The following is a 17,601-nucleotide window of genomic DNA, read 5'->3' on the forward strand; positions in this document are numbered from 1 at the left end:
ATAGCCCCCAGAGAACAGAACATGTCTGTTTCATACGGGCAGACTATGCCCTGACCCCAGATAGCTTTCCTGCCTGGGCTTGGCTTGGGTAGCTAGCGGGGACAGGGGACAGGGCAGCCACCTCAGAGTGGTTGACAAGTCGTAGGTTCAACCAATCTCCTGGCTCTGGCAGTGGCCAGAAATAGGTCCAGATCCTGAGGTTTCTGCTTCTCAGACTCCTCTCGGCTGTGTGACCTTGGACATGCCTCAGTCTTCTCATCTATAAAATGGTGACATTAGAGCATGACTTCTGTGCCCTAGGGTTGGCATATCAGATATGGAAATGGATGGACAGGAAAGCACTTTGCAAATTGTAAAGTGTCGAGACATCTATTGGGGTTCAGGTCTACCCCATGTCACCTTCAAGGCTTTGCTCCCTCACAGGATGGCCACTCCCCTGGAGAGGAAAAAAGGTCTGATGTGGAACTCAGGGATCTGGAGATCAAACTGTCCTGACCCAGAAGACTTACAAACCCATTGGACAGATGTGGAAACTGAGGGCCAACCATCTGCTTTAAGTATACAGATTAAGCCTGAGGTCATGGGGTTAACTGAGGGCCAGAGCGGGGGCGCAACCTACCTGGGTTCTATTCTCCCAGGGAGTCAGTGAAGGACGAGAGTGGTTATGCAATCCCTAATCTCAAGGCCTGCTTCTCCAACTACTTCTTGCTCACCAACCCCAAAGTCTTGAAAAAGGGATTCTTTCTCATCAGTGAGAGACCCATGGTGACGTCACTGGCAGACTAGGGGTTCCTTGTAAGCCTCTTCTTCCCACGAGAACAAACTGCAAACAGTGGGCCGAACTTCAGCTGGCTTAGAGATGTCGTCACTGGACAGGACTCTTCTGGGGGAGGCCGTGCCACACCCCCTCCATGTACACATTTTGGCAAAGCCAATAAATGCAGCCCCTTGGACATTTAAGAGGCAACTGGGGTTCTTAAAAATCCCCAAGAGTCTTAAAAGTGAGTGAGAACTCTTTGAGAATTGATAAGGTGTTTATTGTCAGCCTCTGGAGAAATGTCTTCCCTTGATTTGTCAGGTGATGAATCGTGGGCTGGCAGAGCTGGGGCCAAATTTGTTATTGTTGTTAAGTGCCGTTCAGTCTGTTCATAGAGACCCTGAGTAGGGTTTCCGAGGAGCAATTGGTGAGTTTGAAGTGCCGACCTTGTGGTTCAAACTGATCTTTTTGGTCCAGTGTTTATCTTATAGCACCACACCGGGACTCTGTTGCTAAAGTTGTTGTTGTTAAGTGCCTCAAGTTAGTTCTGACCCATAGCAACCTTGTATAGGGTTTCCTAGGAGCAGCTGGTGAGCCTGAACAGCTGACTTTGAGGTTCAAATCAACTTTGCAGTACAGCAAATTAACCCACAGCACCACACAAATTAGATAACCTTTATTGAGCATTTAAAGGTCCCAGACACCTTCCTAAGAGCTTTCTACATATCAATTCATTTAATACAATCAATTTCTAATTAGCCCCACTTTACAACTATAGAAACTGAGGCACACTAAGGCAATATGAAAGGGTGTCAAAAACTTCATGGAAAAATGCAATGGAAAGAGAATGTAATTTTGCACGACCTTTTTGAAGCCCCCTTACACAACCTGGACCGAGGCTCACAGCTTGTTAGTGGTGAAGTCCAGCAGGAATGAAGCTCCCCACATGACTAAGCACAGTGCTATCACACTGGCTCTTGCGCAAGGGCACCTGGAAGCAAGTACTGCTCAGTAGGCCTGGAAAGCCCCCAGGCACAGCCCAGGAAACAGCCTGAGCAGGCACAGAAGGATCACAGCAGAGCTGGCCAGACGTCTCCTACTGTTTGAGGGTCTCTGAGATTCAGCAACTGCTGGCTTCAGGCTCTTTCTCATCCAGTGTAGCAGTCTACAGTGTGGCAGTCTACAGTAAGGCCTTGGAGGTCAAACCAAGCTAGAGCAGGACCCTGGCCAACAGCAATGACCAAACTGCAAAGAGACCAAACTGCAGAAACTGTACCGCAGGCCCAGTAGCCAGCCAGGTTTGATTGAGGGTGAACATCAGTCCCCGCTGTGCCACCCACTGTGTGACACTGGGGCAAGGCACCAAAGTTCTCTGAGCCTCAATTTTCTCCTTAGTAAAATGGAGTGAAATTGTACTGGCTTCATGAAGCTAGTGTGACAAATCCAACGAGCCCTGTGAAAGCCTTTGTAGCACACAGTTAGGCACAAGGAAGAGGCAAAAGAAATGCTGGCTATGGACACCTGGTGTGGCTCTGTAGGATAAGCACTGGGCTGCTAACTGTAAGGTCAGTGGTTCAAACTCACCAGCCACTCCCTGGGAACCCTACGCAGGGTCCCTGTGAGTCAGAACTGACTCAAGGGCACTTAACAGCAATTAATGTTATTAAACACTATGTTATTTTTATTGTACTTCCTTTCTGTCTTCTGTCTCCTCAAGGATTGCTGTAAGCAGACACGTGGTTGGGTGGAATTCTTTCTGAAGACAGAGCGATGCACAAGGATTCTGAGACCACCTCACTGCCCTTCTCAGTCTCCTTCCTCCGCAGCAGCAGCTGTGGCCTCTTAGAAGTCAGTTTCCATCCTTGTACCCCAGATTCCCTGGCTCCCTGCCTCTGGCCCCCACTGGCTGGCTGCTGTTGCCATGGTAACAACATTTTAAGAGCCTTCGCGCGGCCCCCCTCTGAGTGACAGGCATAGGTGGAGATGGGCTGATCAAACACCTCCTGTGTTCTCAGGCTGGTCTAGACCAAAGGTGGGAGAGGGGTGGGGCAGAGGAAACAGTTGGCTGGGGGAGGGGGTGCACTCTCAGCCCCCAAGTGTTTCTCACCAACACCTCCACCGGCTGAGTTGCATGAGAAATCACCTGCACAGTTTGTTACAGATGCAGCTTCCAGCCACCCTCACCCCAGCTCCAAGATTGATTCAAATGGTGTGGGGTGGGACTCAAGGTTCTGAGACAGGCAGGCCCCACACACTTCTGGAGAAATCTTGAGTCCTAGAAAATTCCTGAAGGCCTTTGGGTGTTGAGGTTTCTGTGATACTCTGCTGAGGTAGTTCCTGAGGAGCTCTGTGTGTCCTCCCAGGTATCTCTCCTCCACACCTCATTTATGGCAGGACAAAGCCCCAGTGTCTTCTCAGAGCCAGGAAATTCCCAGGCCGGCCTACCAAAAGGCAGGTGTGAAGCATTCTAGGGCAGAGATGAGGCAGGGTCAGGTTGGGCAGTGTGAAGGGCATGGCTACCTCCTAGAAGCTCTGTCCCACTAACGCCTATCTTTTGCTGTTTGAGAATGGCCCAACCATCAGCAGAAGCCTGCTGACATACGGCCCCTAGCTGTGTCTGAGGAGAGCTGAAGCAGAAGCTGAGGGAGGGAAACAGGGCAGAGGATATTGGATATTGGAGGGGGTGGTGTCTCACTCCTGAGTGCAAGGACAAGGTTTGGTGAAGTTCCTTGAAACTGGGGTCCTACACCCAGTGTCACAGGAAGGCGGATCCGGTAGACATGCAGTGAAGAGCTCCATCAGCAACAACACAGAATACCGGACCAAGCAGGCTCAAGGGATGGTGCTAGAACTCTGAACCACATATAAAGGAATATTTAGAAGCTTGGAAGGCTTACAGCTAGGGGGATTTATAGCAAAATCAAGAAATCCAGCACTTTCTAATTCAAGACGCAAAGCTTCTCCTGGAGCTGCCATCTTGGGAGAGACCAAGAGGGAGAAGGATCAGAACAGCTACGAATGCCTGATAGAACTGTGGAGATACAAGTGTGGACATTCTCTCTCTCTCTCTCTCTCTCTCTCTCTCTTTTTTTTTTTTTTTTTGTATCTGTTCATTGGTCTCTCGCTGTCTGTGCACCTCTATTCTGGTGACTAGCGGGAATGTCTGAGCGAATGGGCACCCCACCCCCACCCCTGGAGGGTTCTACTATGCACGTGCACAGACCTTCTAGAAATTTAAAGTGACAGTTGCCACTTAAAACCAAACGGCCACCACTCATCTGTCAGTTTGTCGTACTGTGGAGGCTTGTGAGTTGCTGTGATTCTGAAAGTTATGCCACTGGTATTTTAAATACCAGCAGGGTTACCCATGGTGGACAGGTTTCAGATGAGCTTCCAGATGAAGACAGACTAAGAAGAAAGAATGACGAACTACTTCTGAATATTTAGTCACTGAAAACCTTATGAATAGCAGAGAAACACTGTCAGATATAGTGCCAGGAAATGAGCCCCTCAGGTTGGAAGGTACTCAAAATGCGACTGGGGAAGAGCTGCCTCCTCAAAGTAGACTTGACCGTGATGATGCAAATGGAGTAAAGCCTGTGGGAGAAAAGCCCATGGGACCTTCATTTGCTGATGGGGCACAACTCAAAACGAAGAAAAACAGCCATTGAAAATCAGAACATGGAATGTATAAAGTACGAATCTGGGAAAATTGAAAGTTGTCAAAAATGAAATGGAACTCATAAACATCAATATCTTAGGCATTAGTGAGCTGAAATGGACTGGTATTGGCCATTTTTAATCTGATGACCACATGGTTTACTATGTCAGAAATGACAATTGAAGAGCAATGGTGTTGCATTCATTGTCAAAAAGAACATATCCAGATCAGTCATAAGGTACAACGCTGTCTGTGATAGGATAATATCCATGAGCCTACAGGGAAGCCCAGTTAATACCACTATTATTCAAATTTATACACCCATCACTAAAGCCAGTGAGGATGAAATAGAAGAATTCTACCAACTTCTTCAATCTGAACTTGATCAAACATGCAATCAAGATGTATTGATCATTACTGGTGATTAGAATGCAAAGGTTGGGGGCAAAGAGGAAGGATCAGTAGTTGGAAAATGAGGCCTTGGTGATAGAAATGATGCTGGAGAACACATGATAGAATTCTACAAAACCAATGATTTGCTCATTTCAGATACCTTCTTTAGACACCATAAGAGATGACTATACACATGGACCTCACCAGATGGAATACATAGAAATCAAATTGACTATATCTGTGGAAAGAGACGATGGAAAAGCTCCATATCATCAGTCAAAACAAGGCCAGGGGCAGACTGCAAAACAGACTATCAATTACTCATATACAAATTCAAACTGAAGCTGAAGAAAATGAAAACAAGTCGACAAGAGCCAAAATATGACCTTGAATAGATCCCACCTGAATTTAGAGATCATCTGAAGCACAGATTTGATACATCAAACACTAAAGACTAAAGACCAGAATAGTTGTGGGATGACATCAAGAACATCATACAGGAAGCAAAAGGTCACTGAGAAGACAAGAAAGAAAGAAAAGGTCAAAATGGATGTCAGAAAAGACACTGAAACTTAATCTCCAGCACAGAGATGCTAAAGCAAATGGAAGAAATGAGGAGGTACAAGAGCTGAACAGAAAAATTCAAAGATCAGCTTGAGAAGATAAAGCCAAATATTACAACAAAATGTGCAAAGATGAATCAGAACAACCAAAAAGGAAGAACACATTCAGCATTTCTCAAGCTGGGGAACTGAAGAAAAAATTCAAGCCTCGACTTTTGTTATTGAAGGATTCTCTGGGCAAATTATTGAATGATGCAGGAAGCATCAAGAGAAGATGGAAGGAATACACAGTCACTGTACCAAATGGAAATGGTTAATGTTCAGCCATTTCAAGAGGTAGCATATATGATCAAGATCCAATGATACTAAAGGAGGAAGTCCAAGGTGCATTGAAGGAATTGGCAAAGAACAAGTCACCAGGAATTGATGGAATAAAAATTGAAATCTTTCAAGAAAGTGAGGTGGCACAGGAGGCACTCACTCATCTCTGCCAAGAAATTTTGGAAGATGACTATCTGGCCGAATGAGTGGAAGAGATCCGTATTTGTGCCCATTCCAAAGAAAGGTGACCCAATGGAATGCGGAAATCATCGGACAATCTCTTTGATATCCCTTGAGAGTAGTTTTGCTAAAGGTAATGCAGAAACGGCTGCAAGCATACATTGACAGAGAACTTCCAGAGGTTCAAGCCGGATTTGGAAGAGGCTGTGGAACGAGGGATATCATTGCTGATGTCCGATGGATCTTGGCTGAAAGCAGAGAATACCAGAAAAATGTTTACCTGTGCTTTATTGACTACACAAAATGTTTTGATTGTGTGGCTCATGACAAGCTATGGACAACATTGCAAAGTATGAGTATTCCAGAACACTTAATTGTGCTCATGAGGAATCTGTACCTGGGAACATTGAACGGTTTAAAATTTAAAAAAAGTGTGTGACAAGGTTGTATTCTTTCACCATACTTATTCAACCTGTATGTTGAGCAAATAATCTGAGAAACTGGGTCATATGAAGAAAAACGTGGCATCAGGATTAGAGGAAGACTCATTAACAAGCTGCGATATGCAGGTGATACAACCTTGCTTGCTGAAAGTGAAGAGGACTTAAAACATTTACTGATGAAGATCTAAGAGCACAGCCTTCATTATGGATTACATCTCAATGTAAAGAAAACAAAAATCCTCACCACTGGACCAATAAGTGAAATTCTTATCAATGGAGAAAAGATTGAAGTTGTCAAGGACTTCATTTTTCTTGGATCAACTATCAACACTCATGGAAGCAGCAGTCAAGAGATCAAACGACGTATTGCATTAGGCAAATGTGCTGCACAAGACCTTTTTAAAGTATTGAAGAGCAAAGATGTCAGCTTGAGGACTAAGGTGTATCTGACCCAAGCCATGGTATTTTCAATGATCTCATATGCATGTGAAAGCTGGACAGTGAATAAGGAAGACTGTAGAATAATTGATGCTTTTGAGTTATGGTGTTGGAGGAGAATATTGAAAGTACCATGGGCTGCGAAAAGAACCAACAGGTCCGTTTTGGAAGAAGTGCAGCTAGAGTGCTCCTTGGAGGCCAAGATGACCAAACTTCGTCTCTCATACTTCGGACATATTGTCAGGAGGGATCAGTTGCTGGAGAAGGATATCCTGTTTGGTAAGGTGGAGGGTCAGAGAAAAAGAGGAAGACCCCCAACGAGATAGACAGGCCAAGTGGCAGCATCGATGGACTCAAGCGTGGCAACAGTGGTGAGGTTGGCCCGGGATCGGGCAGTGTTTCGTTCTGCTGTGCATAAGGTTGCTATGGGTCGGTATCGACTCGATGGCACCCTTCAACAACAACAACACCCAGTGGAGAAGCCAAGCAACACAGAGAATGCTTACCCCTTCAGCTCACTCTAGTGCTGGCAGCTCCAGCAGGTAGGTATATCTCAGCTAAAGCCCTTCTGTAGAGTGCTGAGGAATTATTGCTACCTGGTAGTAGTCCTCAGCCACTCACTCATGGCAGTTGGTGGAGAAGTACTTCATCCCCTTGCCCCTTGGATTGGAAGTCTGGGACATGTTCCACTCTGTTTCCCAGAGACCCCCAGTGGGACTGAGCTCCCATTGCCCACAATGGATACGACACTCTTTACTGGCTGTCTTCACTTCCCGGACTCACTCCTTCACATCCCCAGAGGTCACTGGGACCACCACTGGTTATGGGTTGAACTGTGTTCTCCAGTCAGATGTCACACAGAAGAAAGATGTGGCTTTCTGCTCCCGTGAAGATATGAAACCTTGGCAATCCTATACAGGGTCCCTATGAGTTGGAACTTAACAACACTTAGCAACAACAAAACCATATTTATGTTGAAGATCTGATGCCTGTGAAGTGACTTTTGTTTGGAAATAGGGTCTTTGAAGATATTATCAGTTAACATGAGGTCATATTGGAGTAGTGGGTCCTAGTTTAACCTGAGCTGTGTCCTATGAGAGAGAAGAGACACAGAGACAGGCAGACAGAAGATGGCAGTGTGACAACTGGGTTATTAGCTACAAGCCAAGGAATGCCTGGGGCTACTAGGAGCTGGGCAAGAGAAGACAGCCCCCTTCCCTAGAAACTTCGGAGAGGGCATGTCCTTGACGACACCCGAAATGTGGATTAATAGCTTCCAGAACATTGAGACAATAGTTCTTTCTTCTTGTAAGGCACCCCTTGGCAGTATTTTGTCACAGCAGCCCTAGACTTGACCACACTGCCAAATAAACTTACCCTTGAATCCTTGTCTCAAAATCCACTTCCATGGGAACCCTAAGGCAAGAAGCCACTCCCAAATCAACCTCTGTGTGGATTCAGTATGAGGGCAACATTGCTCCTCTTGTCAAAGGGAAAGCTTGGGTAGATTCCTGAACTCTAAATGGTGTTTGGCCTGCTGAGAGTGCAACCTTTGGAAGGGCCTGTCCTACCTCCTCATTCCATAATGACACCCAGAGTTAGAGAGCCAACCATGTGCTTTATTGCATACTGGTCCTGACACACACCCTTACTCTTCTAAACGTGTGAGAATCCAGTCTCTGGGGTCTCCTGGAGCTGGAAGAAGGTCCACAATTATGATCCTCACAGCACAGGCCAAACATACAATCAGGGCTCAACAGCCACACCTCCGCAGCATTGGCCAGGGCTCCCCACTTCCTCTGTAAAGTCATTGCATCCCAGCTACCCCCAGAGCCTGCCGTAATTCACAGGGCTGCCAGCTTGAGGGATGCAGCGGGACTTGTCTCGAGGGAGTCCTCCAGAGATGTATGTGAGTCTGTTCCTTCTGAGGAGAAGCTGCCCCCAGTCAGGCAAGGGACCTGGCTGGGAGAGCTCAGGTCCAGCTGTCTGGGAGGCTGCTGGCAGGAGGAGATAGGAGGAGAACACTCAGGGGCAGCATCCAGGGGCTCATGGGGGCCGTTGCCTTCATCAGCCTCTGCAGCCTGGCCCGCTTCTTTGGGTGGAGGACATGGCTGGAAATTTCTGTTCTGCCCATTTCTGGTGGCCTGAGAGAGCCAAGAGGATTTTGGCAGATGCTCCACACCCAGTGAGTCCTGCAGGAGTGGGTCCCGCCTTGCCCTTGAAAAGACATCTCTATTCAGACCCAGAACCTTGGCAAATGCCCCTTTCAGTTCTGCGTGTGCTGAGTGGGTGGCAGAAGTTGTTGGGCAGGGACAGTGGGCCAACGCCTTCTTCAGGAGAGTTCGGATCTCCTCATGTTGGCTCTGGGCCTCTTCCCACAGATCCCGGCCCAGGCCTGCCCAGCTCAGAGAGGTCACTTGCAGACTCATGGCTGTGAGCTTCTCAGCAGGGAACTCGGAGGCCAGCCGCTGCAGGTAGCGGTGGAGGCGGCATTGGTCCCCAGGACTGGCCCCTTGGGCCTTGCCCAGCCTGAGCTGGGTCATCAAATCCTGACAGTCCATGTGGAACCAGGACATCTGGGGACAAGAGAGAGAGAAGTGAGGCTCAGACTGGGCACGGAAGCCTGGAGGACCCATGAGGCGAACGATGTGCCTCTCTGGGCAGAGAGGGCCTGACAAGTAATTATTGCCTGACTGAGTTAGATGTGACCAAGTAATGTTAGGACCCTCATCAGTTTAGCCATGATTCATGCTGATGGCAATAACAAAGGTTTCCCTCCCTTATGGAGGGTGAGGGGGTGTTCACATACAAGCCCCAGCATCCTCAGAACCTCCCAGCATTTTCTAATAAACCTATAGGCACTAACAAGGACTTAGCCCTCTCTGGGACTCAATTTCTCCTTCTGCAAAATGGGTCGTAGAACTAGAGGATCATGAAGAATCCTTTTGAGAACTGAAAATTTGGAATCTGAGCTTGCATTACTAGAATTGTATTGCTGATGTTTACTGAATGTGTGGGTGTGCCAGGCCCCATGCATTTTATGCACAAAGAGCTCATCTGACACAGGAGGAAACTGAAGCTCAGAGAGGTGAAGCCACTTGCCCCAGCCACACAGCAGGTCAGGGGCAAGCTTCTACTTGAACTCAGACCTGTCTGGCCGTCCAGAAGCGTCTTCTCAACACTTCTTTGTACAGAATCTGGTGCAGGTTTGGGGAGAGCCCTCCCAAGCACACCTGGAGGGGGGAGGAGTCAGCTCCCACACTCTGCTGCCCCCATTTTGTGATTCTTCCTGTTCCCGCTGCACCCACAAAATGTCTGCAGACTGCAAAGGAGCCAACTACGTCCCAGAGGCTTGTGAAAAACATAATCTCTCTCTCCATTAATTTAAACCCGACAGCGAGCTGTTAGGCTGTGGGGATTGGAGAACCATTTTCTCTGAGGAGACCATCTTTCCGCGGATTAAGGGAACTTGTCTTTAGATAAATGGCTTCATATTCGCTGAAGCACACGGAGCTCATGGCCGGGAAAGGGCTCCATAAATCTCGGTTAGTGGCACAACCGTGTTATGATTATTTAGTGCCAAAGCTGCGGCTTGCATGCTCCTCACTCTGGCTGAACCAGCACAGGCTGAGCTGTCCTGTCTGTCTGAATCTTCCAGGTCAGGCTCTCCAACCCCTTGTAAGGATTCAATTTAGGGCCAGAGAGGAGAAGAGCACAGACCAGGTGCCTGCTGGCTGTCAGAGGGGGTGGGGCTGGGGTCTCACATTTGGGAATGCTACTCCCACTGGTCACTTTGCCCATGCCCTCCCATCCCTTCCTCTGCCTACTCTCCACTCCAGCTCCATCGCCACCTCAGTGCCTTTACTGTGCATGGTGTGTGTGCTGATCCGGCATTGGACATGGGGCACAGCTGGGGAACAAGTCGGGCTCACCTCACAGGGTGAGAGGGACAGAAACAAGCAAGCGATGAAGCAACAGGATAATTTCCCATCACCATGAACAGCCTGGTAGGAGAAAATGGGGAATGGCTGGCTGCTTTGGATAGGGCCAGAGGGGTGCTGGAAAGACCTCTCTGAGAGGGGACAGGTGAGCACTTGTTGTTGTTGCTAAGTGCTGATGAGTTGGCACCCACTTATAGTGACCCTGTATAGGATTTCTGAGGAGTGGCTGGTGGATTTGAACCAATAACCTATGGTTAGCAATCCAGTGCCCATTTTACAACGCCACACCAGGGCTCCCACCTTATGAGTTGAGAGTTGAACTAAGACAACACCCAGTCAAATGGAAGAGCAGTCCAGGCTGAGGGAACAGCATATGCAAAAGCCTCTGGGCTGGAACAAACTTGGTTTACTCAGGTGAGGTTAATGGGGAGAAAATTGACTGAAACTAGGTACGAGGGGAACGCTTCCAGATGCTCCTAACCCTGGAGGCATTATTACAATGCCTACTGTTAGTAATAATAATGCCTGTCTTCAATAAATGGTGCCAATTGGATTTCCACAGGCAGAAAAGCAAAACAGAATCCATTCCTCACACCATACACAAAACCAAATTCAAAATGGATTTAAGGACTTAAATGTGAAAACTACAATCATAAAAATCTTAGAAGAAAATGCAGGGAAAACGCTATTGGGCCTAGTTTTAAACAATGGATTATCTAATACATAACAAAAATACAAACAATAAAATAAAAAACAAAATCAATAAATGGAACCTCATAGAAATTAAAAGCTTCTGCTCATCAAAAGACTACCAAAAAAAGTGAATACACAAGGTACTGAGTAGGCAAATATCTTCTGAAACCATATATCTGGTAAGAATCTAATTAGCAAAAAGCATATAAAAACTTCGACAACTTAACAACACAAAGTCAAATAACTCAATCATAAAATGAGCAAAGACTTGGATAGAAATGCATCAAAGAGGACATTCAGATGACGACCAAACACATAAAAAGATGCTCAGCATTGTTAACCATCAGAAAGATGCAACTCAAAAGCACAATGAGATACCATTTCAGTCCTGGTGTGGTGCTATACTACAAGGCTGGTTTGAACTGCAAGGTTGGCAGTTCAAGCTCACCAGCCACTCCTTGGGCACCCAATACAGGGTTGCAATGAGTTGGAACCCACTCCACAGCACTTAACAATAACAACAACAAGATGGCTAGTGGGAGCACAGTGGCTCTGTAGGAAAAGCACAGGACTGCAAACCGCAAAGTCCACTGGTTCAAGCCCACCAGCTGCTCCAATGGAGAAAGATGAAGCTTTCTGCTCCCACAAAGATTTACAGCCTCAGAAATTCTGTAGAGGGTCACTATGAGTTGGAACCAACTCGACAGCACTGAGCAACAACAACAAGATGACTAAGTTTAAACACAGTTTAGACACTGAGAAGATAGCAGCTGTTGGTGAGGAAGAGGGAAACTGGATTCCTTAGACATTACTGATGTTGTTGTTACACAACATCGAGTTGGCTCCAACTCATAGTGACCCTGTATGAGGTTCCCAAGGAACAGCTGGTGGGTTTGAACCACTGACCTTGTGGTTAGTTAGGTTATCCTACAGCACCAGACCAAAACTCCATTCATTGCTGATATAAATACAAAATGGTACAGTCATGGAAAGCAGTGTGGCAGTTCCTAGAAAAGCTAAAAGTAGAATTACCACGTGACCAGCAATTCCACTCCTAGGTATATACCCAAGACTTGAAGGCAGAGACTCAGAGACTTGTACACTAATGTTCATTGTAGCACCGTTCACAATAGTCAAATGTTGGAACTAATAACCTAAATGTCCATCAACAGATGAATGGATAAACAAAATGTGATACATACGCACAGTGAGATAAGGAACAGTCTTGATACATACTGCATACATGAAGACAGAATGTACGTTGCGTGAAATAAGTCAATCACAAAAGGACAAATATTATATGAAGTCATCTATAAAAAGACAATGAAAGGTAAATCTATAGAGACTAGAGTTTATTAGCGGTTACAATAAGCACTGGCGTCCTGTGTAGCACTGTGGGCTAATGCGCTGGACTGCAAAGTCATTTGAATCTCAAGGTGAGTGGTTCAAGCTCACCAGTCACTTCTTGGAAACCATATACGGGTCGCTATGGGACGGAATCGACTCAACGGCATTCAACAAAAACAACAAACAATAAGCACTGGACTTCAAATCACATGGTTGGTGGTTCAAGCCCACCAGCTGCCCTATGGAAGAAAGATGAGGCTTTCTGCTCCCACAAAGATTTTTTTAAAACCCTCCGTAACCCTATGCAGGATCGTTATGAGTTGGAACCTACTCGATAGCACTGAACAACAACCAGGGGCAGGAGGAAGGGGAATGATGGACAAACTCACACTGATTAAGGGTAGGACTGCATAGCCAATTATTATCATTGCTGTCAATAAGCTATATGCCTATAAAAAGATGTATGATTGATATATTTACAACAACAAAAATGAGTAGCTGTTGAGTTTGCTTATCTACAACCAAAAACCTCAGGAGATTTAGTTACTTGGTTTGGAGGTGTAGGGTCATGGTTTCATAGGACATCCCACTTAACTGGCCTAATATTAAGCTCAGTGCTTCTGTTCTACCTCTTAGTTGTGTATGGTGGTGGCAGTGGTATGCTGTGGAGTCGGTTCTGACTCACAGTGACCCTGTTTCTGGAGCTATAAATCTTTACAGGAGCAAAAAGCCTCATCTTTCTCCTTCAGGATTGCTGGTAATTTCAAGCTGCTGATCTTGAGGTTAGCAGCCTGACTCGTAACCACTATGCTACCAGAAGTCCTTAGTTGTGGTTAGTGCCTGAAAAGCTTGCAAGCAGTCATCTAAGGCACAACAGCTGGTCTCTACTTGCCTGACACAACAAAGGAAGGAGAGGCAGGGATGGGAGGAGGAAATAGAGTGTGTGGCTACTTACCTCCATGAACAACTGCTCCATTTGCCATGAAACCTAAAGAACTGGATGGTACACTGACTATCGTTACTGAACATTTTGATCCAAGAGTCTATAGAAGAATGCTGATCAAAGGGGGAAAAGGCAAAACAGAATTTCAAATTCTCATCAACTCCAGATTTTCTGGAGCCAGAAGGGATGGATGAAGCCTGAGATAAACTTTAAAATTTTACACCACAAATATCTCATGTAGTCTTCTTAAAACCAAATAAGAGTTTAACTTAGCGAGTAAAAAATGTCTGCCTTGAGCATTATGCCCTTTTAAGAACGATCTACATGGGATCAGAGTGACAACAGCAACTCTGAAGATTAGACAGGGACATTCAGAGGCTGTGAGTTTCTGTTAAAGGGGGAGGGACAACTGAGAAACGGAGGATGAGAACGTTTGTACAACTCGAGGAATGCCATCAAGGCCTCTGAGCTGTACATGTAGAAACAGTAGAGTTGAATTGCTGCATATATTCTCAACAACAAAACAAAACAAAGTTTTAAATGATAATGAGATCCCAGCAAATACAGATGGGGTGCTGATCATGGTAGCCATGGTAGATCTGCGTTGATGGCTTCATTATAATTATTCAACTTTTATAAAAACAAACTGCAATAGTAAGAAGGTAACTAATGCCACTAAAGAAGTAATTGTTGAATGGGAGGGAACCGCTTTTGCTGTGCGTATTTTCATAAAAAAATGCAATAAAATAGTATTTAGAAAAAAAATAACAGCCATATTAGTCATAAACTCTAAAATTCCAACAAATTGCCATCAAGTTGGTTCTGACTCATAGCAACCCTGTATGGTTTCTGAGGCTGTAAATCTTTATAAGAACAGAAAGCCTTATCTGTCTCCCAAGGAGTGGCTGGTGGGTCATAGTTCGTAGTGGCTGACTTCGTGGTTAGCAGTTCAGTGCTTACCCTACATTGCCACCAGGAATCCTTATAATAGTAATTCCATATTTTTAAAAAGCCTGGAGAGAGGTGGGTTATTAGCTGAAATTAGCGAGCAAGGGAGAGAAGCTTCCAGATGTTCCTAGCTCTTCAGACATTACTACTCTTTCTTTTATTATTATTGATGTTAATAATAATCATTCCAAAGTTGAGCAAAACCCTGTGCCAGGGGATCACTTATATTTAATTCTCTCATTACTCGGCTAGACTGGCACTGAAGCCAAATAGTCTGGGTTTTGGGTCTTAGCTCTGCCACTTTCTGGCTGTGTGACCCTGAGTGAGTTATCTGACCTCTCTGTGTTCTCTCATGTGGGAAATGGGAGTAATAATAGTATCTGCCTCATAGGGTTAATGTGACAATCAGACAATGTGAGTAATGACTAGGGCAGGGTTGGTACATAAGAACCACGTAAGTATCAGCAATTATTGTCATTATTATGATTACAGACCAGGAGCCGAGGCCCAGAGGAGCCCTGACTTAGGTCAAAGACTCTACTTCCACCTCACCCTCGGACACCCGTATAATTGGGAAGGAGAGAGATCTCTGTGGCTGTTGGTGCTCACATCTGCATCCTGGCTGTTCCTCAAGTTGCCTGATGCCCCAGACAGACACAGAGTGGCCTGTCCTCTGAGGCACGAGTCAACCTCAGAAGCATCCTGTGTTCTCTGTCTTCGTAATGGGCCAGTTTGACAGCTAGAGTTAGGCTCTTCCCATGCACGGTCCTTGTTGACAAGTGCAAGGGGCAGCTGAGGGTACTGAATTCGGGCCAGTGGTGTGGGTGCTTGTCCCAGTTGGGTCACAGTTGTCCCAGTCTCAGTTTTCCTTTCAGAATAATGAGGGGCTTGCCTGCATGGATTTAGGAGGGGTGGGGCTCTTCAGTCAGGCCCTGCTTGATCATCAACCCTCTCGGGGACCTTAAACAAGTCACTTGGGACCTCTGTTTCCTCATCTGTATCATGGGAACAATGTTGATCCTTCTTCCTCATAAAGCTGCAATGAACATGAAATCAGGTAAGGTGTGTAGAGCATTTATTGACACTGAAGATGCACTCAGTAATGTGGTACCCCCTTATCTCATCATCTTCATTGTCATTAACACCATCCTCATTTTCATGTCTGCTTAAATTCAACATAGGAATCTGCTGCCATTTCCACTTCTCTTTCTAGAGAAGGACATAAGGCAGTTTCTAGAACACGGACACATCTGTGTTCAAATCCCAGCTCTACTCTCCAGTTCTATAGTCTCAAGCAAGGTCATTCCCCTCTCTGGGCCTCAGTTTCCTTATCTGTAAAACAAGGTTGATCGGTGTTGCTGCACTGAGTTGCCAAAAGAGGACAGATGCAAAGTAGAGTTCTTCTTGCCTCCCACCCCAACATCATCCCTCACATACACAGTAGGGTCACCCCCTTCTCCTTACCAAACTCTGTCTGAGACTTCTGTTCTGAGGGTGTTCAGAGCAGCCTTTGGACCCATCCCTCCTTCCTCAGCTCCTGCTACCTACCTAGTCCAGGACACAAGGTGGCGGAAAGAACAGTAGAATGCTAGTCTGCCATTGGCTTGCTTTGTGACTCTGACTTAGTGTAGGCCCCTCTCTGAACCATTTCCCTAACTCTGCAACAGAGGTTGGGATGAGATGCAAGTCCTTGGCCTGGAACTTTCTGGGGTGATCCTGACCCCCTAAAGCTGCCTGCAGAGATCAATGTGTGTGAAGAACGTCACAGCTTTGATGGTATTCTGGGAAGGTCCAGGCTACCACCCCAATTCCAAGGAGGAATTGAAAGATAATTGAATTTTCCCACAAACTTTTTGAAACCTTCTCATATAAGAAGCAGGTGGTACCTGAAGATCCTTCATCCTGGTGGCTAAGAAGCTGCCTAGTGTAGGGACAAGCTGGGGTCAGGGGTCAGCTGAACCAAGTTTAGGAGGGTGACTTAATCTCTCAAGCCTCGTTTTCCCTTCTGGAAAGTGTGGGTAATGCTCCTTCCCCTCACGGAGCTGTGGTGCCCGGGTGTTAGAGGATGAATCATGTCCAGAGCCTAGCGAAGAGTGCGGCCCCTCCTTGCTCCTACCGCACCCCAGCCCGGGGGTGTTTGCCTGAGGCCACAGGCTCACCTTCTTGCAGAAGCGGTGGAGGTGCAGTAGCGTCTCCAGGTCTGTGCGCTGCCGCTCCGCCGCCATGTAGAAGTGGGTCAGCTTAGCTTGGAAGGCCCGCAAGGTGGTGGCAAAGGCCGCCATCTCTGGGAACCCTGCTTTGTCTGCCTCGCTGACCCCTCCAGCCACCGCTCCCAGCCGCGCCGCCTGCTTGGACAGTGCGAGGCCACGGCGGTACTGCGCCTGCGTGGGGAGAAGGGGGTGTCCACTCAACTCTCGCCTAGGCTGGGGCTCCTGCAGAGGTCAATACCCTTCCACTGTCCAGCTATTGAGTGGCCAGGGGCCTCTGTGAGATGAGGGCACCTATGCGATGAATCCACCCACAGGTGTCTGGGAAGAAAGGCCTATTTCTGAAAATCAGCCACGGAAAGCCGGCTGGAGCCCTCTTCTATTCTGACACCTAAGGGGTAGCCATGAGCTGGGACCTGCTTTATCACAACTGGTTGGTTGGTCTTCCCATTGGCCTGGGAGCTCCCTAAGGGCTCAGCCAGAGGCGGAATCACTCAGCAACAGGGACCAACACATCAAACATACAGATTCCACCCCTGCTCCCTGAGGCTGACTTAGCAGGACTAGGGTGTGCTGTCCAGCTGATTTGACTTACGGCGACCCCATGTGTGCAGAGTAAAACTGTGCTCTGTAGGATTTTCAAGACTATGACCTTTCAGAAGATGATCACCAGACCTTTTTTCTGACGTTACCTCGGGGTAGGCTCCAACCACCAACCTTTCACAACCTTTCAGTTAGTTGAGTGTGTAACCATTTGAATAACCCC

The 17,601-nt window shown here is 46.7% G+C and overlaps 1 protein-coding gene across 1 annotated transcript in view; it reads right to left on the reverse strand.

Moving 5' to 3' along the window:
* Positions 1–8,600: 8,600 nt before the first annotated feature.
* KIAA1755 (KIAA1755 ortholog) overlaps positions 8,601–17,601 on the reverse strand; it is a 38,865-nt gene continuing 29,864 nt past the window's right edge. Inside the window, exons 13-14 of the mRNA XM_006874737.1 lie at positions 16,788–17,009; positions 8,601–9,332 (exon numbers count right to left, since the gene is read on the reverse strand). Of these exons, the coding sequence (XP_006874799.1) occupies positions 8,601–9,332; positions 16,788–17,009 (954 nt within the window). The remainder of the gene's footprint in view (positions 9,333–16,787; positions 17,010–17,601) is intronic.

Source organism: Chrysochloris asiatica, unplaced genomic scaffold, assembly GCF_000296735.1.
Source record: "Chrysochloris asiatica unplaced genomic scaffold, ChrAsi1.0 scaffold00296, whole genome shotgun sequence".
In the NCBI taxonomy this organism is placed as follows: Eukaryota; Metazoa; Chordata; class Mammalia; order Afrosoricida; family Chrysochloridae; genus Chrysochloris; species Chrysochloris asiatica.